This window comes from Tursiops truncatus, chromosome 10, assembly GCF_011762595.2.
Source record: "Tursiops truncatus isolate mTurTru1 chromosome 10, mTurTru1.mat.Y, whole genome shotgun sequence".
Taxonomy (NCBI): Eukaryota; Metazoa; Chordata; class Mammalia; order Artiodactyla; family Delphinidae; genus Tursiops; species Tursiops truncatus.
The window spans coordinates 76,012,478-76,031,601 of NC_047043.1; the positions used below are offsets into that span (position 1 = coordinate 76,012,478).

The 19,124-nt window shown below is 40.2% G+C and overlaps 1 protein-coding gene across 8 annotated transcripts in view; it reads right to left on the bottom strand.

Moving 5' to 3' along the window:
- Window positions 1-19,124, bottom strand: part of CADPS (calcium dependent secretion activator) — a 480,039-nt gene that overhangs the window by 341,298 nt on the left and 119,617 nt on the right. For all 8 annotated transcript variants that reach the window (XM_073811329.1, XM_033865233.2, XM_033865230.2 and 5 more), the window contains exon 3: window positions 18,637-18,969. In XM_073811329.1, the coding sequence (XP_073667430.1) occupies window positions 18,637-18,969 (333 nt within the window). The remainder of the gene's footprint in view (window positions 1-18,636; window positions 18,970-19,124) is intronic.

Sequence of the window (19,124 nt, forward strand, 5' to 3'; positions counted from 1 at the left end):
TTCATTAAAATTAAATTTTACTTTTCAACTATGGATATTTGTAAACAGTACAATCATTACTTTTGTGCTGTTCAAGGCAATGTACAACGGATTGAAGCATTGTTTGGTAATACCTAATAACTTTAAAATGCAATTACCTCATGTCCTAGTAAATTATCCTTCTAGGTATGTTCCCTGGAGAAATTCTTATACATGTGTACAAGGAGACATGTATAGGAATATCCATAACACCATTTTTGTAATAGCAAAGAAAGGAATTTCTTTATTGAGTAAATGACAATATGTCTATAATGGAATATAATCCAGAAAATGAATAAATAGAGCTACACATATCAATATGAATGAATCTCTCAATATAATGATAAGCCCAAAATGCAGTGCCAAAGACTTACTAAAGACCTACTAAGGATGGATACAGATATAGATATATAATGAAAGTACTTAGAAATGCATGGAAAGAGTAAACAGCAATAGCAGACAATGGTTACTCTATGTTTGGGGCACAAGGAGAGACTGCGACTTCAACTTTACTAATAAGATTTACTTTTAACTTGGGTAATGGGTATGCAAGTGTTGGTATATTCTATTTTGTATCATGCTGCATGTCTTAAATATTACCTAAGAATAAGTAAAGAATCTGTCAAAGTGGTGGAGATTGCTAGGCAAGCCCCAGTATCTGTGCTCACTTTCTTCTTATCAGGACTTGAAGACCCCAATTCCCAAAAAGTTTTACTTGAAAATGTGCACGCCCAGCTAGAAACTACATTTGTCAGGCTTCTTTGTAAAGACACGTGGTCATATGACTAAGCGCTTGCAATGGGATTGGAGAGGCGCTGAACGCACTTCTAAGTTACATCATCAAAAGAAGCAGCTTGCCTACCACTTCCTCTTTCTCTCCTTGTGGGCTGAAGATGAATGTGCTGTTGGTGAGACAGCTTAACTCCTGTGCACACAGACACTGCCCTGTCTTGCCCATTAAATGTCAGCTTCACGAGGCCAGGGATCTTGCCTTTCACTTTCACTGCTGTATCCTCAGTTCCTAGAACAATATCTCGCACACAATAGACATTCAATTCATGTTGAATAAATGCATGATTGAATGTCTTATCGCTATCGGTGCATCCAGGCTTCCACACCTAATTTCACTCTCACCTCACTGTTTTATGAGGTTTTATTATAATCAGGACAGTATTTTAAGATAGAAAAGCAATGACTATTTATCTCAGAGCCACATCATGAAGCAACTAATACTTCTCAATGACAAAAGGATCAGGAAGGGAAAATATGTCCTCTTCTCTGAAAGGCATTTGAAATAATAATAAAAAGCTGATGACGACCCCAACTGCTAATTGAAAGCGTTTTCAAACTTACCTTTCTACATTTGCTAATAGTTTCCTGAGAACAAAAATACTTCTGCATTTAAAATTTTTGCTTCACATTTCAATAGTAGAGGTCAAGGACCTTTGGGTTTAATTTCCTGTTACATATGGTATTTATTTATACTATAGCAATAAAAATATTATTATTGTATTCATTAAAAGAAATGGGTGAAGTATGTTGCACATATACTGGTTTAAACAGTTGAATACTAGGGCGTGTTAGTAACAGTGATGCCAACAATAGCTGTGGCAGATTCAAAGGTGGCCACGACCCTTCACTGACTGTAGCCACACCATCTGGAATGTGACTTTGCAGCTCCTCCCATCAAGAGATGGAGTCTGTTTCTCCTCTTCTTGAATCCTGGCTGAACTTGTGACTTACTTTAGCTAAGAGAAGTGACAGTGTGACAGCCCTGAACCAAGACTTCCAGAGGCTTTGCACGCTTCTGTCCTCTCCCTTGGTACCCTGTCTAGCAGCCACTTGAAGAAGTCCAGGGAGTGGGACCTCATGGAGGATAACCAAGTCATCCCCACCAAAGTCACCCTAATCCATCTGTGGTCGACTCATCCCCAAAGAGGACAAAACTTCCCACCAGATCCACAGCTGACAATAAATACATAAGTGAGTCCAAGACCAGAGAAGCCACACAGCTCATTTGTAGACTTGTGAGCAATAATAAATGCTCACTCTTTTAAGCCACTGAGTTTGAGAGCTGTTAGGCAGCAATCGGCAACAGATACAGGCATCCTGGCAACAGATACAGGCATCCTGACAACAGTAAAATAAATGCACCCCTTAAAAGACAAGGGCTGGGGGGCTTCCCTGGTGGCACAGTGGTTAAGAATCTGCCTGGCAATGCAGGGGACACGGGTTTGAGCCCTGGTCCGGGAAGATCCCACATGCCACAGAGCAACTAAGCCCGTGCACCACAACTTCTGAGCTTGTGCTCTAGAGCCCGCGAGCCACAACTACTGAGCCCTCATGCCACAACTAATGAAGCCTAAGGGCCTAGAGGCCGTGCTCTGCAACAAGAGAAGCCACCACAATGAGAAGCCTGCGCAATTCAACGAAGAGTAGCCCCCGCTCCCTGCAACTAGAGAAAGCCCGTGCCCAGCAACGAAGACCCAAAGCAGCCAAAAATAAATAAATGAAGATAAATAAATTTTTTAAAAAAGGACAAGGGCTGTGCAGATTTCTATCAATCCTTATTAACTTGCCTTGGCCTCTTTAATAAAGGGGGATTTCAGACATCCTGTTCACTTGTCCAGTTCCCAGAACTATTCAGACTCGACCCTCACTCTTGGATAACGAGTAAAATGACACAGCTTTCTTTCTCAACTATATACCCCCAGCCAACCTATCTTCTTTCCTGTTTCATAGAAGGAGCTTTTAAAGTTAGCACATTAACACTGACACCAGGAAGCCAGCACATCAGTGAAGTTTTGAGAAGTTCAACTCAGGTCAAAAATAGAAACTGAGAGGGGCAAAAGAGGAGATTCTGGATTAAGCAGTTGAAACAGTAAAGAAAAATTAGTAGTTAATATAGACCCCCACTATACCTGAGGATTGACAAGATGCAGTTTTACAGTATACAGCGTATCTTACTAGTGATCTACTACTTATAATGTATACTTATTTCAAATGTTGTTTGTGTTAGTCAGCTATCGCCATGATAACGTTGCATGACAAATCGCTCCCAAACTCAGTAACTTACACAAATCAACGTTGGTTGTGTGTTCATGAGTCTGTGAGCTGGCCTGGGGTTCTGCTGCTCTAGACTAGGCTTGGCTATAAGCTTTAGACTGTGGGTCGCTTTAGACTTAGAGTTGGCTGGGCTTGGTTCTACACTATGGGTTCAGTTCAGTTCAGCTCTGTTCCACGTGTATTATATCGGGTTGGCCAAAAAGTGCCTTTGGTTTCTAAGTAAAAATAAAAGATACGTTTTTCATTTTCACCAAGAACTTTATCGAACAACGTACTCACCCTTTTGTTCCACTACCTTCTGTCATTTTTCAGGCAACTTCATAATTCCATCTTCGCAAAACTTTTTATCTTCTTGAGCCAAGAACTGTTCCAGGTGCCTTTTAGCAGTCTTCCAGGGAATTGAATTTTTTTCCATTAAGAGAAGTTTGTAAAGAACTAAATAAATGGAAATCTGAAGGTGCAATTTCTGGTAAATAAGGCGGATGAATCAGAACAGCCCAGCCAAGCTGTAACAGTTTTTGCCTCGTCATTAAAGAAACATGCGGTCTGGTATTATCCTGATGGAAGACTATGCGTTTTCTGTTGACTCATTCTGGACGCTTTTCGTGAGTGCTGCTTTCAGTTGGTCTAACTGGGAGCAGTACTCATTGGAATTAATCGTTTGGTTTTCTGGAAAAAGCTCATCATAGAGGATTCCCCTCCAATCCCACCATACACACAACATCACCTTCTTTGGATGAAGACCGGCCTTTGGTGTGGTTGGTGGTGGTTCATTTCGCTTGCCCCACGATCTCTTCCGTTCCACATTATTGTACCTACTTTTCGTCTCCTGTCACAATTTGTTTTAAAAACAGAACGTTTTCATTACATTTAAATAGTGAATCGCAAGCAGAAATACAGTCAAGAAGGTTTTTTTTTTTCACTTAACTTATGGGGAACCCAAACATCATGGAGATTCACATAACCAAACTGGTGCAAATGATTCTCGACGCTTGATCTGAATATTTTGAGTAGGTGGGCTATCTCCCGCGTGGTATAACGTTGATTGTTCTCAATTAGTTTGATCGCTATCAACTTCAACTGATCTACCCGACCGTGGAGCATCGTCCAGTGAGAAATCTCCAGCGTGAAACTTCGCAAACCACTTTTGACACGTTTAATCAGTCACAGCACCTTCTCCACACACTGCACACATCTTTTTGTGCATTTCGGTTGTGTTTTTACCTTTCTTGAAATAATATGCTGATAACGTTGCTTTTTTTTCTTCCACCTTCAATATTAAAATGGCTACACAAAAATTCACCCATTTTGATGTCTTTTTTAAAATGCACGCTGATATGACAGCTGTCACAATACAATCTAACAGAATTGTTTCGAATGAAGTTAAACACAACTAAGTGCTACGAGAGCCATCTCACGTTAAAAAAACGAACGAACCTTTTGGCCAACCCGATTCTAAAGCCCAGGCTGGAGATGTGTTCAGGAGTGAACCTGAGGCATATTCTTCTCTTGGGAGATGACCAAAATGCAATGGCAGCAAAACCACATATATAAGCATATTTCAAATCCTCTGCTTTTCAACTCTGATGACAGCCTATTGACAAAGCAAATGTGATGGCTGGGCCCAAAGTTAAGAGGTGTATAAATTTACTTAATCCCGTAAAGAATGGCAGGATGTTTCATTCTAAATACAGGTGAGTGAGGAATTGAGACTAATTATTTAATCAGCCATGTTATCTGTATGATACAATTTCTTCTCTTCTCTGGTCTCTCACTGGACAAAAAAGGATAACAGACATCTCAGATAATCTCTCTTCATTCAGCCTAAACCATACCCTGATCATTCAAACCCAAACCAACTAGTACCTCCTCTATCAAGTGGCTCCTGACCAATCAAATCCCATTGTTATCTGAGATCTCCAAAGTCCTGCGGCTGTTGAAGCTTACATCCCTTGGCCAGCACCTCCACTGCCATATCACCACTGCCGTTAACTACCGTGACCAACTCAGGCTACTGTTTACTGAATCTCTAGCACGTGGCAGGCTCTTATTTCTACCTGGTAGCTATTAATATCCTTGCTTTATAGAGATGTTAATGAAATTACTAAAGGTTAAATAGATAATAATAAGTAACTGAGCCTGATTCAAACCCGGATGTGTCTATAAACATATCTCTACCATATCATGCTGCTTCTACACATTACAAATGACTACTTGGTCACATAATGACTTTGTATTGTGGATGCATTTTGCTTGCGTATTACTTTTGTTCCTTAACTACACTGTACAGTTACTGAAGGCAAGGACGCTGTGTTATGCTTCTTCAGATTTTTCCTTAACGTGATTTAATTGTTTGATTTCAAGAACTGATTTCAGAGAACCAGCCCAATCCTAAACATCATTATTCAACAGAATGGAACTTTCCTAAGACACAGGAATGAGATTCATTAATGGTGGCTAATAATAAGTAGCACCAACCATCTTACTAGGTGGGTACTATCATTATTCTCATTTTATTTATGCAAAAGGTGAGGCTCAGAGAGGTTAAGTGACTGGCTCATGAACACAAAGTAGCAGAGTGAACAAGCAACCCCAAATCTCTAACTTTAGAGTGCTATTTTTTTCAACCCATGCTGTTCAATGTTTACTTTCTGTCCAATACTAGAGTTAAATTATAACTATGCTGAAAGTTGTAGCTGTGAAATTCTATAAAGACCAAGCATAATGATGGACAAAATCTTGACTCAAGTGGTAGTAATAATAAATTATGATAACAAATAATGATAGTTTAAAAATGTGTGTATACCAAGCATGGTGCTAAGTGATTTATTCATTAACTTATCACGGCATCACAACAAATGCAGTAAAGCGCATTCTGTTGTTATTTTTACTCTTCAGAGAAGCACACTAGTGCTTAAGGAAGTGACTTGTCCAAGACGTACAGTGGTGAGGTAAATTCACCGCTGATGTCCTTCTTTATTAAAATGTACTTTTCTCTTATAAAATCAACCAATCAAAAAGAAAAAAAGACTGTGATGAGTCTAGTATATTAAGAATCTGACAGAACACACTTGACTTCTGTGTTATGTAATGACTGTCTTCAGTTCCAACACTGTAAACCACCATTACTTTTCACTGTTCACAGAACTGCCAGGCTAAGTTTTATGTTAAAACCTTGTGGATTGAAAAGCTACATCTCATATTCATAGGGCCACTCTGTGGAAAGGAAAGAATTCTTTCTGTTATGATGTGACATATTACTTAACTCAGGGGTTGACAAACGGCAGCCCTTGAGTCAAATCCACCAGCTGCCAGTAGTTTCACTGGAACATAGACAGCCATGCCCACTCCTCTGCATACTGTCCATGGCTGCTTTCACTACAATGACAGAATTAAGTGGTTGCTACACAGGCTGCAGAGCCCACAAAGCCTAAAATATTTCCCAACCCCTGGTTTAATTCTTCATTTAACAGCTTTGTAATGTGAATGTTCACGCACGCTTCTGTGGGTGTTCTTTCTCCAAAGAGCAACTTTGTTTTAATTCTGGGGTCACTGGGCCCTGACAGGAAGACGCTCATGACGCAAGACACAAAGCAGTCATGTTTTCAAGTCATCCAATTGGCTCGATCATGCACTAGCAAGGACAAGACAAGGAAGACAAGCACTTCCTGTTCTTCACTATCTGCTGAACACTGTGGGGCTTTAAGTACGTTTTCAAAATTGAAATCAGGAAACACTTGTACTGATACAGTAGAACCTAGATGAGTGAAGCAAACGTAAACTTTATCGGTCAGACACATCCACTAAAATCCTAATTAGAAAATGTAATACACAGAGTTACAGATGTAGAAAACAAACTTATGGTTACCGGGGGTAAGCAGGGGGGAGGGATAAACTGGGAGATTGGGATTGACATATACACACTATTATACAAAAAACAGATAACTAATAAGGACCTACTACATAGCACAGGGAACTCTACTCAAAACTCTGTAATGACCTATATGGGAAAAGAATCTAAAAAAGAATGGATGTACGTATATATATAACTGCTTCACTTTGCTGTACACCTGAAACTAACACAACATTGTAAATCAACTATACTCCAATAAACATTTTTTAAAAAGAGAAAAGAAAATACACAGAACCGAGCCTCAGCTGACCTTTCTTTTCCTCCAACAAATTTTAGGGAGAAAAGAACAGGCTACAGAGATAAACCCAGGCACATACGGTTGCCTTATCCTTGACAAAGGAGGCAAGAATATACAATGGAGAAAAGACAGCCTCTTCAACAAGTGGTGCTGGGAAAACTGGACAGCTACATGTAAAAGAATGAAATTAGAACACTCCCTAACACCGTACACAAAAATAAACTCAGAATGGATTAAAGACCGAAATCTAAGGCCCCACACTATAAAACTCTTAGAGGAAAACATAGGCAGAGCATCCTATGACATAAATCACAGCAAGATCCTTTTGACCCACCTCCTAGAGTAATGGAAATAAAATTAAAAATAAACAAATGGGATCTAATGAAACTTAAAAGCTTTTGCACAGCAAAGAAAACCATAAACAAGATGAAAAGAAAACCCTCAGAATGGGGAGAAAATACTTGCAAATGGAGCAACTGACAAAGGATTATCTCCAAAATATACAAGCAGCTCATGCAGCTCAATATCAAAAAGACAAACAACCCAATCCAAAAATGGGCGGATGACCTAAATAGACATTTCTCCAAAGCAGACATACAGATTGCCAACAAACACATGAAAAGATGCTCAACATCACTAACTATTAGAGAAATGCAAATCAAAACTACAGTGAGGTATCATGTCATACTAGTCAGAATGGCCATCATCAAAAAATCTACAAACAATAAATGCTGCAGAGGGTGTGGAGAAAAGGGAACCCTCCTGCACTGTTGGTGGGAATGTAAATTGATACAGTCACTATGGAGAACAGTATGGAGGGTCCCTAAAAAACTAAAAATAGAACTACCATATGACCCAGCAATCCCACTACTGGGCATATACCCTGAGAAAACTATAATTCAAAAAGATAGATGTAAAACAATGTTCATTGCAGCACTATTTACAATAGCCAGGACATGGAAACAACCTAAATGTCCATCAACAGATGGCACATATATACAATGGAATATTACTCAGCCATAAAAAGGAACGAAATTGAGTTATTTGTAATGAGGTAGATGGACATAGAGTCTGTCATGCAGAGTGAAGTAAGTCAGAAAGAGAAAAACAAATACCGTATGCTAACGCACATATATGGAATTTAAAAAAAACGGTACTGATGAACCTAGTGGCAGGGCAGGAATAAAGACACAGACATAGAGAACAGACTTGAGGACAAGAAGGGGGGAAGGGAAGCTGGGACGAAGTGTGAAAGTAGCACTGACATATATACACTACCAAATGTAAAATGGATGGCTAGTAGGAAGCTGCTGCACAGCACAGGGAGATCAGCTCGGTGCTTTGTGACCGCCTGGAGGGGTGGGATAGGGAGGATGGGAGGGAGGGAGGCTCAAGAGGGAGGGGATATGGGGATATATGTATACGTATAGCTGATTCACTTTGTTTTACAGCAGAAACTAATACAACACTGGAAAGCAATTATACTCCAATAAAGATATTAAAAAATAAAACCTGAAAAAAAAAAGAACAGGCTATATAAAAAGAGACTCCTAAAAGACTGAGTACAACACACACATACCTGTCTTCCTAGAATACAGGTTGGACCAATAAACTTACTACTTACTCTCCAGAACCTTTTATGTCAATGGAAAATCGCCACTATTTTCAGCCATTATGTGGAAGAGATGATTTTAAAGTCATATAACCTTGACTTCAAATCCAGATTTTGCTGTTTGACCTTGGAAAAACTGTTTACCTTCTTTCTCTCTTTTTTAGGTTGCTAATTAAAATGTGGGTAAAATTATCTAGCTTACAGGCATATTATGAGGATTAAATATGATAATATATGTAAAGTACTAGGCTTAGTGCCTGGCACGTGGTCAAGGCTTCATATCTGGTAGGCATTATTACTGTTCCAACTGGAGGTCAGGACATAGATGGGAGGCCTCCCCTGAATAAAAGCCCACCACGATAGACATGCAGAATCACTCACAAGCTGGGCAGGAAAGAGAGCTATGATATTTTATGCATACTTTCAGAAAGGGTTAAAACAAGAGGTTAACAACAAAAATGAACCAGTGCACTACCCTCTATTACCCAAGTTTCTGCTAACTGTAGGTCTGAATCATTAAAGAAGAAGAAGGTAAAGTCAAATAATGAGCATGAGGGGTCTGGGTTGGTGAAGTACGTCAGAATGCTTGTCAGATGTCTCCCTGTGCATAGCTGTGTCATATGGTTTATAATAGATTCCATCATTGGGTGAGCAGTGGCAAAATTAGAAAATACTATTTCTGTATGTCCTTTTCTGAAAGTACACCTCTGATTACAATTTTGTGGTTCATGGCTTATAAAAGAACTTCAAATAAAAGAGTATATATATATATATATATATATATATATATTTTATTTTTTGCAGTACGCGGGCCTCTCACTGCTGTGGCCTCTCCCGTCGCGGAGCACAGGCTCCGGACGCGCAGGCTCAGCGGCCATGGCTCACGGGCCCAGCCACTCCACGGCATGTGAGATCTTCCCAGACGGGGGGCACGAACCCGCATCCCCTGCATCGGCAGGCGGACTCTCAACCACTGCGCCACCAGGGAAGCCCCCGTACTCCTATTTTATCCCTTCCCTTCCTCCCTTTCCCCTTTGGTAACCATAAGTTTATTTCCTAGGTCTGCGAGTCTGTTTTTTTTTTTTTTTTTGCGGTACGCGGGGCTCTCACTGTTGTGGCCTCTCCCGTTGCGGAGCACAGGTTCCGGACGCGCAGGCTCAGCGGCCATGGCTCACGGGCCCAGCCGCTCCGCGGCATGTGGGATCTTCCCGGACCGGGGCACGAACCCGTGTCCCCTGCATCGGCAGGCGGACTCTCAACCACTGCGCCACCAGGGAAGCCCAAAAGAGTATATTTATAATTCCACTTTGGCAACAAAGGGAAGAGCTTTCTAAAATGTCTACAGCAGTTTCGAAGCCTGCATAGAAAATACCCAATTCCCACTGCCTCTCAATTTCAACTTTCCGTTGCAGTCTGTCTCTCCATAATAGCAGGTACAGTTAGACAGAAATATCTGGCTATGTGTTCTAGGAAAAATGGATAGAGAAGTAAGATGAAAAGTCTTGATGGGGTCATCAGAAAATTGTTGCTCTGGGAAATTAAATATTGCTCTCTGGCCCTCTCTGCCCTGTACCCTCCACATCTTTAATTCCCTCTAATTTTGCTCCTGCTAACAGAGTAGAACATGTTCATGTGGTGGATACATCTTGATCTCATTCCTTATCTCAAGAATGCTGAAATTAGAGTACATCTGGCAAGCAAAGCCATTGAAAACCAGCAGTCCATCAAATATCTAATGACTTACAGGCAGCACGTGACTTTGGAAAGACAAGATTTAATTTCTGTACCTCTTCCTCCAACCTTGTGATGCGAGAGACAGGCTGTGACCAGAAGGAAAGTTTATGGCTAGAGACATACTGTGAACCTCAGGTGAAATCCACGCTATAAAATAAGAGAATCAGCAGGTTGATTTAGGTCTCAGATTGACATGCCTGCTCCATTGCTGCACTTTGACTCAAGAGAAACAAACGACCAAACACACACCTTTGTGCAATGTGGGCATTTAAGCCTCAGGAGACCATTAATGCCTTGGCCCCTGCATTTACTAATTTAGTCAGTATTTAGTTGAACATCTATTGTGTGCCTAGGATTGTGATAAGTATTGGCCGCATAGTGGTGAATGCAACAGACATGGCCCTTGCTCTTAAAGAGATAATCATGAGGGGGAGACAGACAATAAGAGAACGAATAGTAGGCAAGGTAATTTCAGACTGTGTGAAGTTCTATGATGGTAATAAACAAGGACTGTTACAGAAAAAAAAAAAACCAAACAAACCCAAAACAAGGAGAAGCCTATTTTAGGCAGGATGATAAGAGAGGGCTTCTCTTAAAAGGTTACATTTAAATTGATACTGGAAGGAGTTCTAAGAAGAATACTGGGATGGGAGAAAAGCACTTGTGGCCAAAACCCTAGTATGATCCCCAGTGAGTCACACCCTATTCACCTCCCCTTGAGGGTGGGCGACTCTATGAGTTGCTTCTAATCGATAATATATGACAAGAGTGAAGAGATTTTGCAGATGTAATTTAAGTCCTTAATCGGTTGACTTTAATAGAAAAGGATGATTATCCGGGACGGGACCAACTTAATCAGGTGATTTAGACCTTCTTTTAAAAGAGGGTCTAGAAATCAAAGACTTGAAGCACCAGAGATGTTCTCTCTCTCTGTTGCTGGCTTGGAAGACTCCTACAGCTGCGAGGATATGAGATGGATCAACAAGATGAGGGATCAGGGAAATGGATCCTTCCCTGTTGCGCCTACAGATGAGAACACAGCCCAGTCAGTTCCTGAATTCCAGCCTTATGAGTCCCTGAGCAGAGAACCCTGCTAAGTAATGCTAGACTTCTGATCTATGAAAACTGTGATATAATACATGGGTATTCTCTCAAGCCACTAAGTTTGTGGTAATTTTTACATAGCAATACAATGAAAACAAATACAATACTCTGAGCAGGCAAATGCTATAAAAGTCATTGGCAGTTGTTTTGTGGTGAGCAAGGAGGAAGACAGCCAGGAGGTAGAACAGGGGCTTGTATATGAGAAAACAGTAAAGTTTAGGCTTCATCCCAGTATCTGACATGTGGTGGTTAGTGCACAGCAGGTACTTAAAACATCTGTTGAATGAATGAATTTATGAATAATGAAAGAATGTTGCTAAATAGAAGTGCTTAATAGTAGACTGCTATGTCCACCCTCTCAGATTTTAAAACACTTCTTCAATAGATACTTATTGGAAGACCATTAGGTACAGAGAACTGTATTGCTGCCAGAGGGCCAAGAAAAGTGATTAAGAAATACAGCCTGGCCATGAAGCAAATTCTGAGACAACAGATCTCCTGGAAACTTCTAGATTAGGAAAAAGATATGCACTTCTATAGAGATGAAAGACTCTATAATGAGGTATAGATACAACCCAGTAATCTGGGTCACAGCTGAAAGCTGATAATTTGAGGTTTCTCCTCAGTCTAATAAACTGGAAAGCTGCCGAGGGTTAACCAAGTCCAAGGAAGAGAGCCCTGGAGTAAGACAACCACACCATCAAAGGTACGTTAACCAAGTCCAAGGAAGAGAGTCCTGGAGTAAGACAACCACACCGTCAAAGGTACGTTAACCAAGTCCAAGGAAGAGAGCCCTGGAGTAAGACAACCACACCATCAAAGGTACGTCAAGGACGGACTGGAGGACAGGAAAGGAAATGTTAAGAAAGTTAGTAATTCAGTAATGGTGGGGAATTTAATATTGAAAATGCGAAGATGTTTATAGATTGGGAAATTATATTCCATGTGCCTCCAGTCAAGTCTTCTGGATTATGTGAAAAATCTCTAGAAATCGGGAGAAGATAAATGAAGAGAATACTGTCATCTTCAATTAGTTAGAGTGTGTAGGTTATGCCTGCTGCCCAGGAGAAACAAATGATGTCTGAGGAGAAGGTCAGGGTCACACTACTGATATTTCCAGGAGCTACAGGTGAGACTAGTGAGGGCACAACCAGAAATGCTGTTCTCAAAAAGCAGAACTGAAACATGAAGAAACAACTAACTTTCTTAGCTTGTACTCATCCATATCCCCTTGAAAATTAGCTGGGTTGCTTCCCTAAGAAGGATTTATCTTTATTTTAAAATATATGAAAATGAAAACATCTCAGAGGTGTTTTTCAAGGGGAAATGCCCATGCATTTCAGAACAAAGCAATTAAGGATAACTCATAAAATTAACAAGAGGGGGTAGGAAGTTGCAGACATCTGGTACCTCTAACTGGTCATTAAGTCAACTCCAGATGTGGAGGCTACTAAAGAAATGAGGAAAAACAGTGCTTTGCATTCTTTAAACTTTTAAAATACATCATTATCATCTTTGCATTTTATGAAAATGGAAAGCAGGTCTATATTGGTCTCATTTCTCAGATGATAACACCCATTCTCAAAAAGGTTATCCTACATTTTTTGAGTTAGGTTTAGAATTCAACTCAAATGCTCAAATAGCAACGTAACTGACTGCTTCATTTTTTGAGTTAGGTTTTTGAGTTAGGTTTAGAATTCAACTCATTTTTTGAGTTAGGTTTAGAATTCAACTCAAATGCTCAAATAGCTACATAACTGACTGCCTCCTCTCAACAGTTTAGGAAAATAAAAACAACACTGATTTCACAATAAGGGTTTCCAATGATTTTACAATGATTCTGTTGAGTATGAGCAAGCTCTTCTAAGAGACAGACCCATGCAATCTCAGATAAACACAATCTACTTTTAAAAATTCTATGAGTAAATATGGAGACATTTATTAAGCTTCCTTTTTAAAAAATGGATTGATAGACATGGTTCATGTTATAACAGACAGCTGATATTCTAAGTGATAGAATCACTCTTTGTTAAACATCATTTCTCATTTGAGATAAAAACTGCAGTTCCCAGCAGTACCTCATAGAGAGATCATAGGGACCATCAGAAAGCTACACCAGAAATCAGATTACACTTTCCCCTGAAATGCAATATGCGTACAAGGAACCATGCGTATTTCTGGATTTGGAAGCACCTATGAACTGCTCTGTCTTGTAAGGAGAAGGACCAGAAAATATAAAACAAAACAAAAACCGATACAAGCAGGGTGTGAACGTAAGTCATACGATTTTCAGTTCTGTATCTTTGCCCCTACAAGTGGATCGAATTCTGCAGAGCTGAGTGTAATCTCTGAGAAAGCGAGTGAGTAAATCTATGATTTCTGAAACCTGATTGCAGGGTGTGAGAAGTACAGACTTCAGGTGAAATCTGTTCTCGTCAGTCTGGGACTGTTTTCAGGGATGGCGTGAGAGGGATCTATCCCACCGACGTCAGTACTTCAAGGCCCTGGTCACCATAGCCAGGTCTCCTGTATCACTGGTGGCGTGAGATGATGTAAGAGGCAGACTAACGAAGAGCTCCTATTTTAATGGTTATGTTTCACTTTAATGCCTATTGTTTAAAAAGATCTAGTACACCAAAGCTGTGATTTCACGTATATTACTTCTAAGAATAAAGATAGGCTTAAAAAGTGAGTTAGGAGTTGGCTTAATTAGGAATATTAAATAAATAATCACACAGGTAATACTTGGAAATGGAAAAAATCATCAAGGTGGTATACAGGGCTGGAGTCTAGAATACATTGCTGAAGATGATTTTCTTCTTATCCCATTGTTTTGATAGTTTCTTTGTTGAGATTTTTGCTATATGTTTCTATTTACAAAGTACCTATGTGCTTCAGGAAGAAAATTTGGAAATGCCAGAAAGCACAAATGAAAACCATGAAAATCAACCATAATGCTATCCCTAAAGATAAGCATAGTGAAGGTTTTATTTTTTACCCATCCAGTACTTTTTCCATAAAAGTGGGATTATGTCTTCACACTCTGGTTCATAGCCTGATTTTCCACTTAGAAATATGTCCTGAACATTTCCCCATGTGGTAAGCTTTCTTCTTCAGTTGTTTTACTGGCTGAAGAGTATTCTCTCATACCGTTCAATCAAAATCTAGGTAATTAATCTCCTACTGCTGGGAATTAAAGTTGCTTCCATTTTTTCACTGTCATACAAAATGCTGCAATGAACATCTTTGGACTTAATACTCTTGTACACATCTCTAAGTATCTCCTTATAACAAATTCCTAGAGGGAGAGCTGCCAGGTTAAATGGTTTGCCCATTATAAAGGGGTTTTGCTGCAAATTAACAGATTATTCTATAGAAAGTTTACCATAATAAATTATTCCACCAGTAAGTTATGAGAATACCCAATTCTATAACATTTGTAATGTATTATTATTACCAATGTTATATTTCTTTTAAAATATTTCTGGTATTTGTCAATACAATTGCATAACTCAGATGACTAAAGACATGGAAGTTAAAAATAATCATGTATTTAGAGTTAATTTGTGGGTTTTTTTTCTTCTTCATATGCTATTTGTCCTAATTTCTACTGAGTTGAACCACTGAAGCAATAATCAGATGTAGGTGTGAGTATAAAATATAATAAGAAATGTCTTAAGTATTCCTGTCCCAAGAAGTACTTCCCTTTATATGTCTTATAATTCTCTTTTAACTAAGGGGACAATCATTATTTTGGGGAGAGAGGACATGATTCTTTTATTATATTTTTTTCTAACTCATAGAACAGATGTTGAAAATACGAGTCAAATTAATTCATTTTTTATGACAAAAGAGCAAAATAAGGTGCTGCCTCTTAACCCTATTCAACAAGTTCAAAGCCATCAAGGTAAGAATGGCATAACAATAGACTCTTTCCAATGACGCTGATGTCTAAGCAAGAACAGAATATTTGCATGATAAGCTAGCTGCTGCAATAAGAAGAAAAATGAATTCCTAGAATCACTTTATGCCTAGCAGGTTTAGGAACACTTGACTAACTGTAATTTTGAGTATTACTTATCACCCAGCTGGGTGATTGTCGATCTTTTTGAAGCTATGACAACCCATCTTCTTACCGTAGAGAAGATGGTGGTGATGGATGGTAATGCCACCCGTTTACCCTATTCTACAAGTGCCACATGGGATGCAGTACCATTTTAATTAAAAAGAATAATTAAATTTAATTTCACATTGAGACTTATTTGAGAATTTCGAAATACTTCTTGGCCCATCACAGGAACTCTCTACCTTCAGGTAGGCAATAGTGCTCTGAATTGAAGTGGGCTTAGAAGAAAGTAGGGTGTCAGGAATTCCTTTCAATGTAATGTATATATTATATTATGAAATGCTAAACAGATTCCTATTTAGTAAAACATCCAGAAATTTCTGGGTCAGCTACAATGGTTGATAAGACCCTACTAACCAGGTAAAGCAAACTGCCATGATCCATTTGTTAATTCAGTGGGCATTTACTGAACACCTACTTTGTGCCAAGAACTGTTTCATGCATTGGAGACACTAGCAAATAAGGCAGAGATGAACTGCCACCCTGATGAGGCCAACATTTTGGTGAAAGATGGGCGGGGAGGGTGAGACAGATAGTAAACAGATAAAAACAGATGAACAAGAAATGGAAAATAGTGGTAAAGGCTTTGATAAAAATAGGATGGGGGAATGGGAAAGAGAATGACTTGATGAGGTGTGTGGCAAGGGGGAACTTTAGATGGGGTGGTCTTGGAAAACCTCTTGGAGAAGTTGACATTTGAGCTGTTCCAGTCAGGCAAAGGTCTTGGCAAAAGAGCATTCTAAATTGAGGGAAGAGCAAACGCAAAGGCCCAGAACCAATCTGATGTGTTGGGGAAACAGAAAGAAGGCCAGTGAGTAAGCACGCAGGGAAAGTGGTATAGATCGGGGCTGATTCCTGTTCTTCCTCAAGCCGTAGTGACGAGTTGGAATATCATTCTAGGGGTGATGGGATGCCCCTGGAAGGTTTTAGGCACAGAAATGTCATGATCCAATTTACAATTTTAAAAGATCACTTGAGTTGGTGCGTGATGGGTGCATTATCATGGGGCAAGAAGGGAGGCAGGGTTACCAGTCGGGTAGACACTGGTCATCCAGGTAAAAGATGTGGGTGTCTTGAATTAGGGGGTAGCCATGGAGGCAGGAATAAGGAAGCCTCAAAATCCTGTAGCTCTCATGTTAAACATTTACTTATATACAGTGGAATATAACTCAACCATAAGAAAGAACGAAATAATGCCATTTGCAGCAACATGGATGGACCTAGCGATTCTCATTCTAAGTGAAGGTAAGTCAGACAGACAAAGACAAATATCATATGATATCACTTATATGTGGAATCTAAAAAAAAGGATACAAATGAACTTACTTACAAAACAGAAATAGAGTTACAGACGGAGAAAACAAACTTATGGTTACCAGGGGGAAAGGGGGGTGGATAAATTGGGAGATTGGGATTGACAAATACCCATTACTATATATAAAACAGATAACTAATAAGGACCTACTGTATAGCACAGGGAACTCAATACTCTGTAATGACCTATATGGGAAAAGATTCTAAAAAAGAGTGGAGATATGTATAACTGATTCATTGGGCCGTACAGCAGAAAGTAACACAACACCGTAAATCAACTATACTCCAAAATAAATTTTAAAACGTTAAAAATTAAAAACCAATAAAAACATTTATGGCACTGTTCTGATGTTGTCTGTTGACTTTTTGCCTCTTCCAGTAGACTATAACATACTTTAACTGCTACCATTTACAAAGTGCCCCATGTTACTCTGGGCTTTACACACATGAATTCTCGTAACAGTTGCATCCCAAGTTCATATGTGGGGAGGTTAACTAACTCCCAAGGCCCCAAAGCTAGTGAGGGGCCATCTTAAGATTTACCTAGGTCTGCTGGATTCTGAGCAAGGAACAACTCTTAGCCAATATACTACAGTGTCTTCACTTTACCAACTTTAGGGGCAGAGTTGGTACAGGGAAACCAGGGCACAGCTGAATTTTTATAATGGTTCTTAAAAGGCAAAGGGCAGCAAAATTACCAGGAAGGGAGGCCCTTGTTTAAAATGCAGATTCCTGGGCCCTGCCCTGAGCATGCAGAACTGGAATCTAGGGCTGTGGGCTGCAAATGTGCCTTTTAAAAATGCTCCCAAGCGACATTCAATAAAATCTGCAAAGACTGCAAAGTAGGCACATGATAAATAGTGGGTGAATAAAGAAATGTAACAGGGAAACGGTCACAGGCAATGAAGATCTAGGGTACTTCACGCCCCCAAACTGTGATCCAGAGAAAATGTAACTTCATTTTTGGGGCGGGCCCAAGTGGAGCCTCAGCTAGCCATCTCAGAAATGTAGATGTGACTAACATATGGGTATGACAAACTCAGGTGTTCTGGAAGCTTTCTGTTTTAAATAATTTCACTTGACAACCAGGTGCTAAGTCCAGCTGTCTCCCCAGCTGAGGAAATACAAGCCCTTCAACTGGTAAATACCACCTATTTTAAAAGCACATAATCTTTAAACAAACAAACAAACAAACATCATTTTGATCTTTTGGCACATTCCACACATGGGCCAATTGACCCCTTAGACACAATACACATAATACCCAGGGTCCATGAGATTTTTAGGAGCTCACAAAACATTTAAATTTCTTTTTAAAAATCAGAAGAAAAACCTGAATATATTCTAGCCTGGATTATATTCAACTTTTACCAATGCAGCTATAAGATGTAATAAAAAATATTTTTTTTAATCAAGAAATGCACATGAAGGCAGTGATGCCTAGGGCACACAGACATCATCATGTGGCCTGCTTTACTCACAGCTCTGGGCCCAGGTGACAGACACCTTACCTGGCAGGCGTTGTACAAGAGCTGATGCTCGAACTTCTTGATCCCAAGAATGTTCTGGAACATCTCGTAGAGTTGCTCTTTGCTCAGAATGAGCTCGGAAGCTGCGCTGGCTGTCATCCGGGCCTGCTGCTTCCTGGGGTCCTCTTCCCCGCGGTAAATGGCATCAAACTTGGCCATCCAGGAGCTCAGCACGGTCTCCTTGCTGAGGCCGTCGATCTCGGGCAGGCTGCGCACCCTCTTCTCGATGTGCTTCTTGAAGACCTCCCGCGAGTCGTTGGCGGAGCAGCCTCCACTCTGCACCATGCGGGCCACGCGGTCGCTCTTCAGGAACACCTGAGCAACAGCAGGGCAGGACAGACATCAGGAAGCCGCCCGGCAGTAACACACTCCCTGTGAGGCTGGAGGCTGGCGGCTGGGCCTGGGCGGACCCCCTCACGAGCCTCCCGGGAGGCACCAGTGTGAATCGCATCCTGCCCCGCTACCTCCTA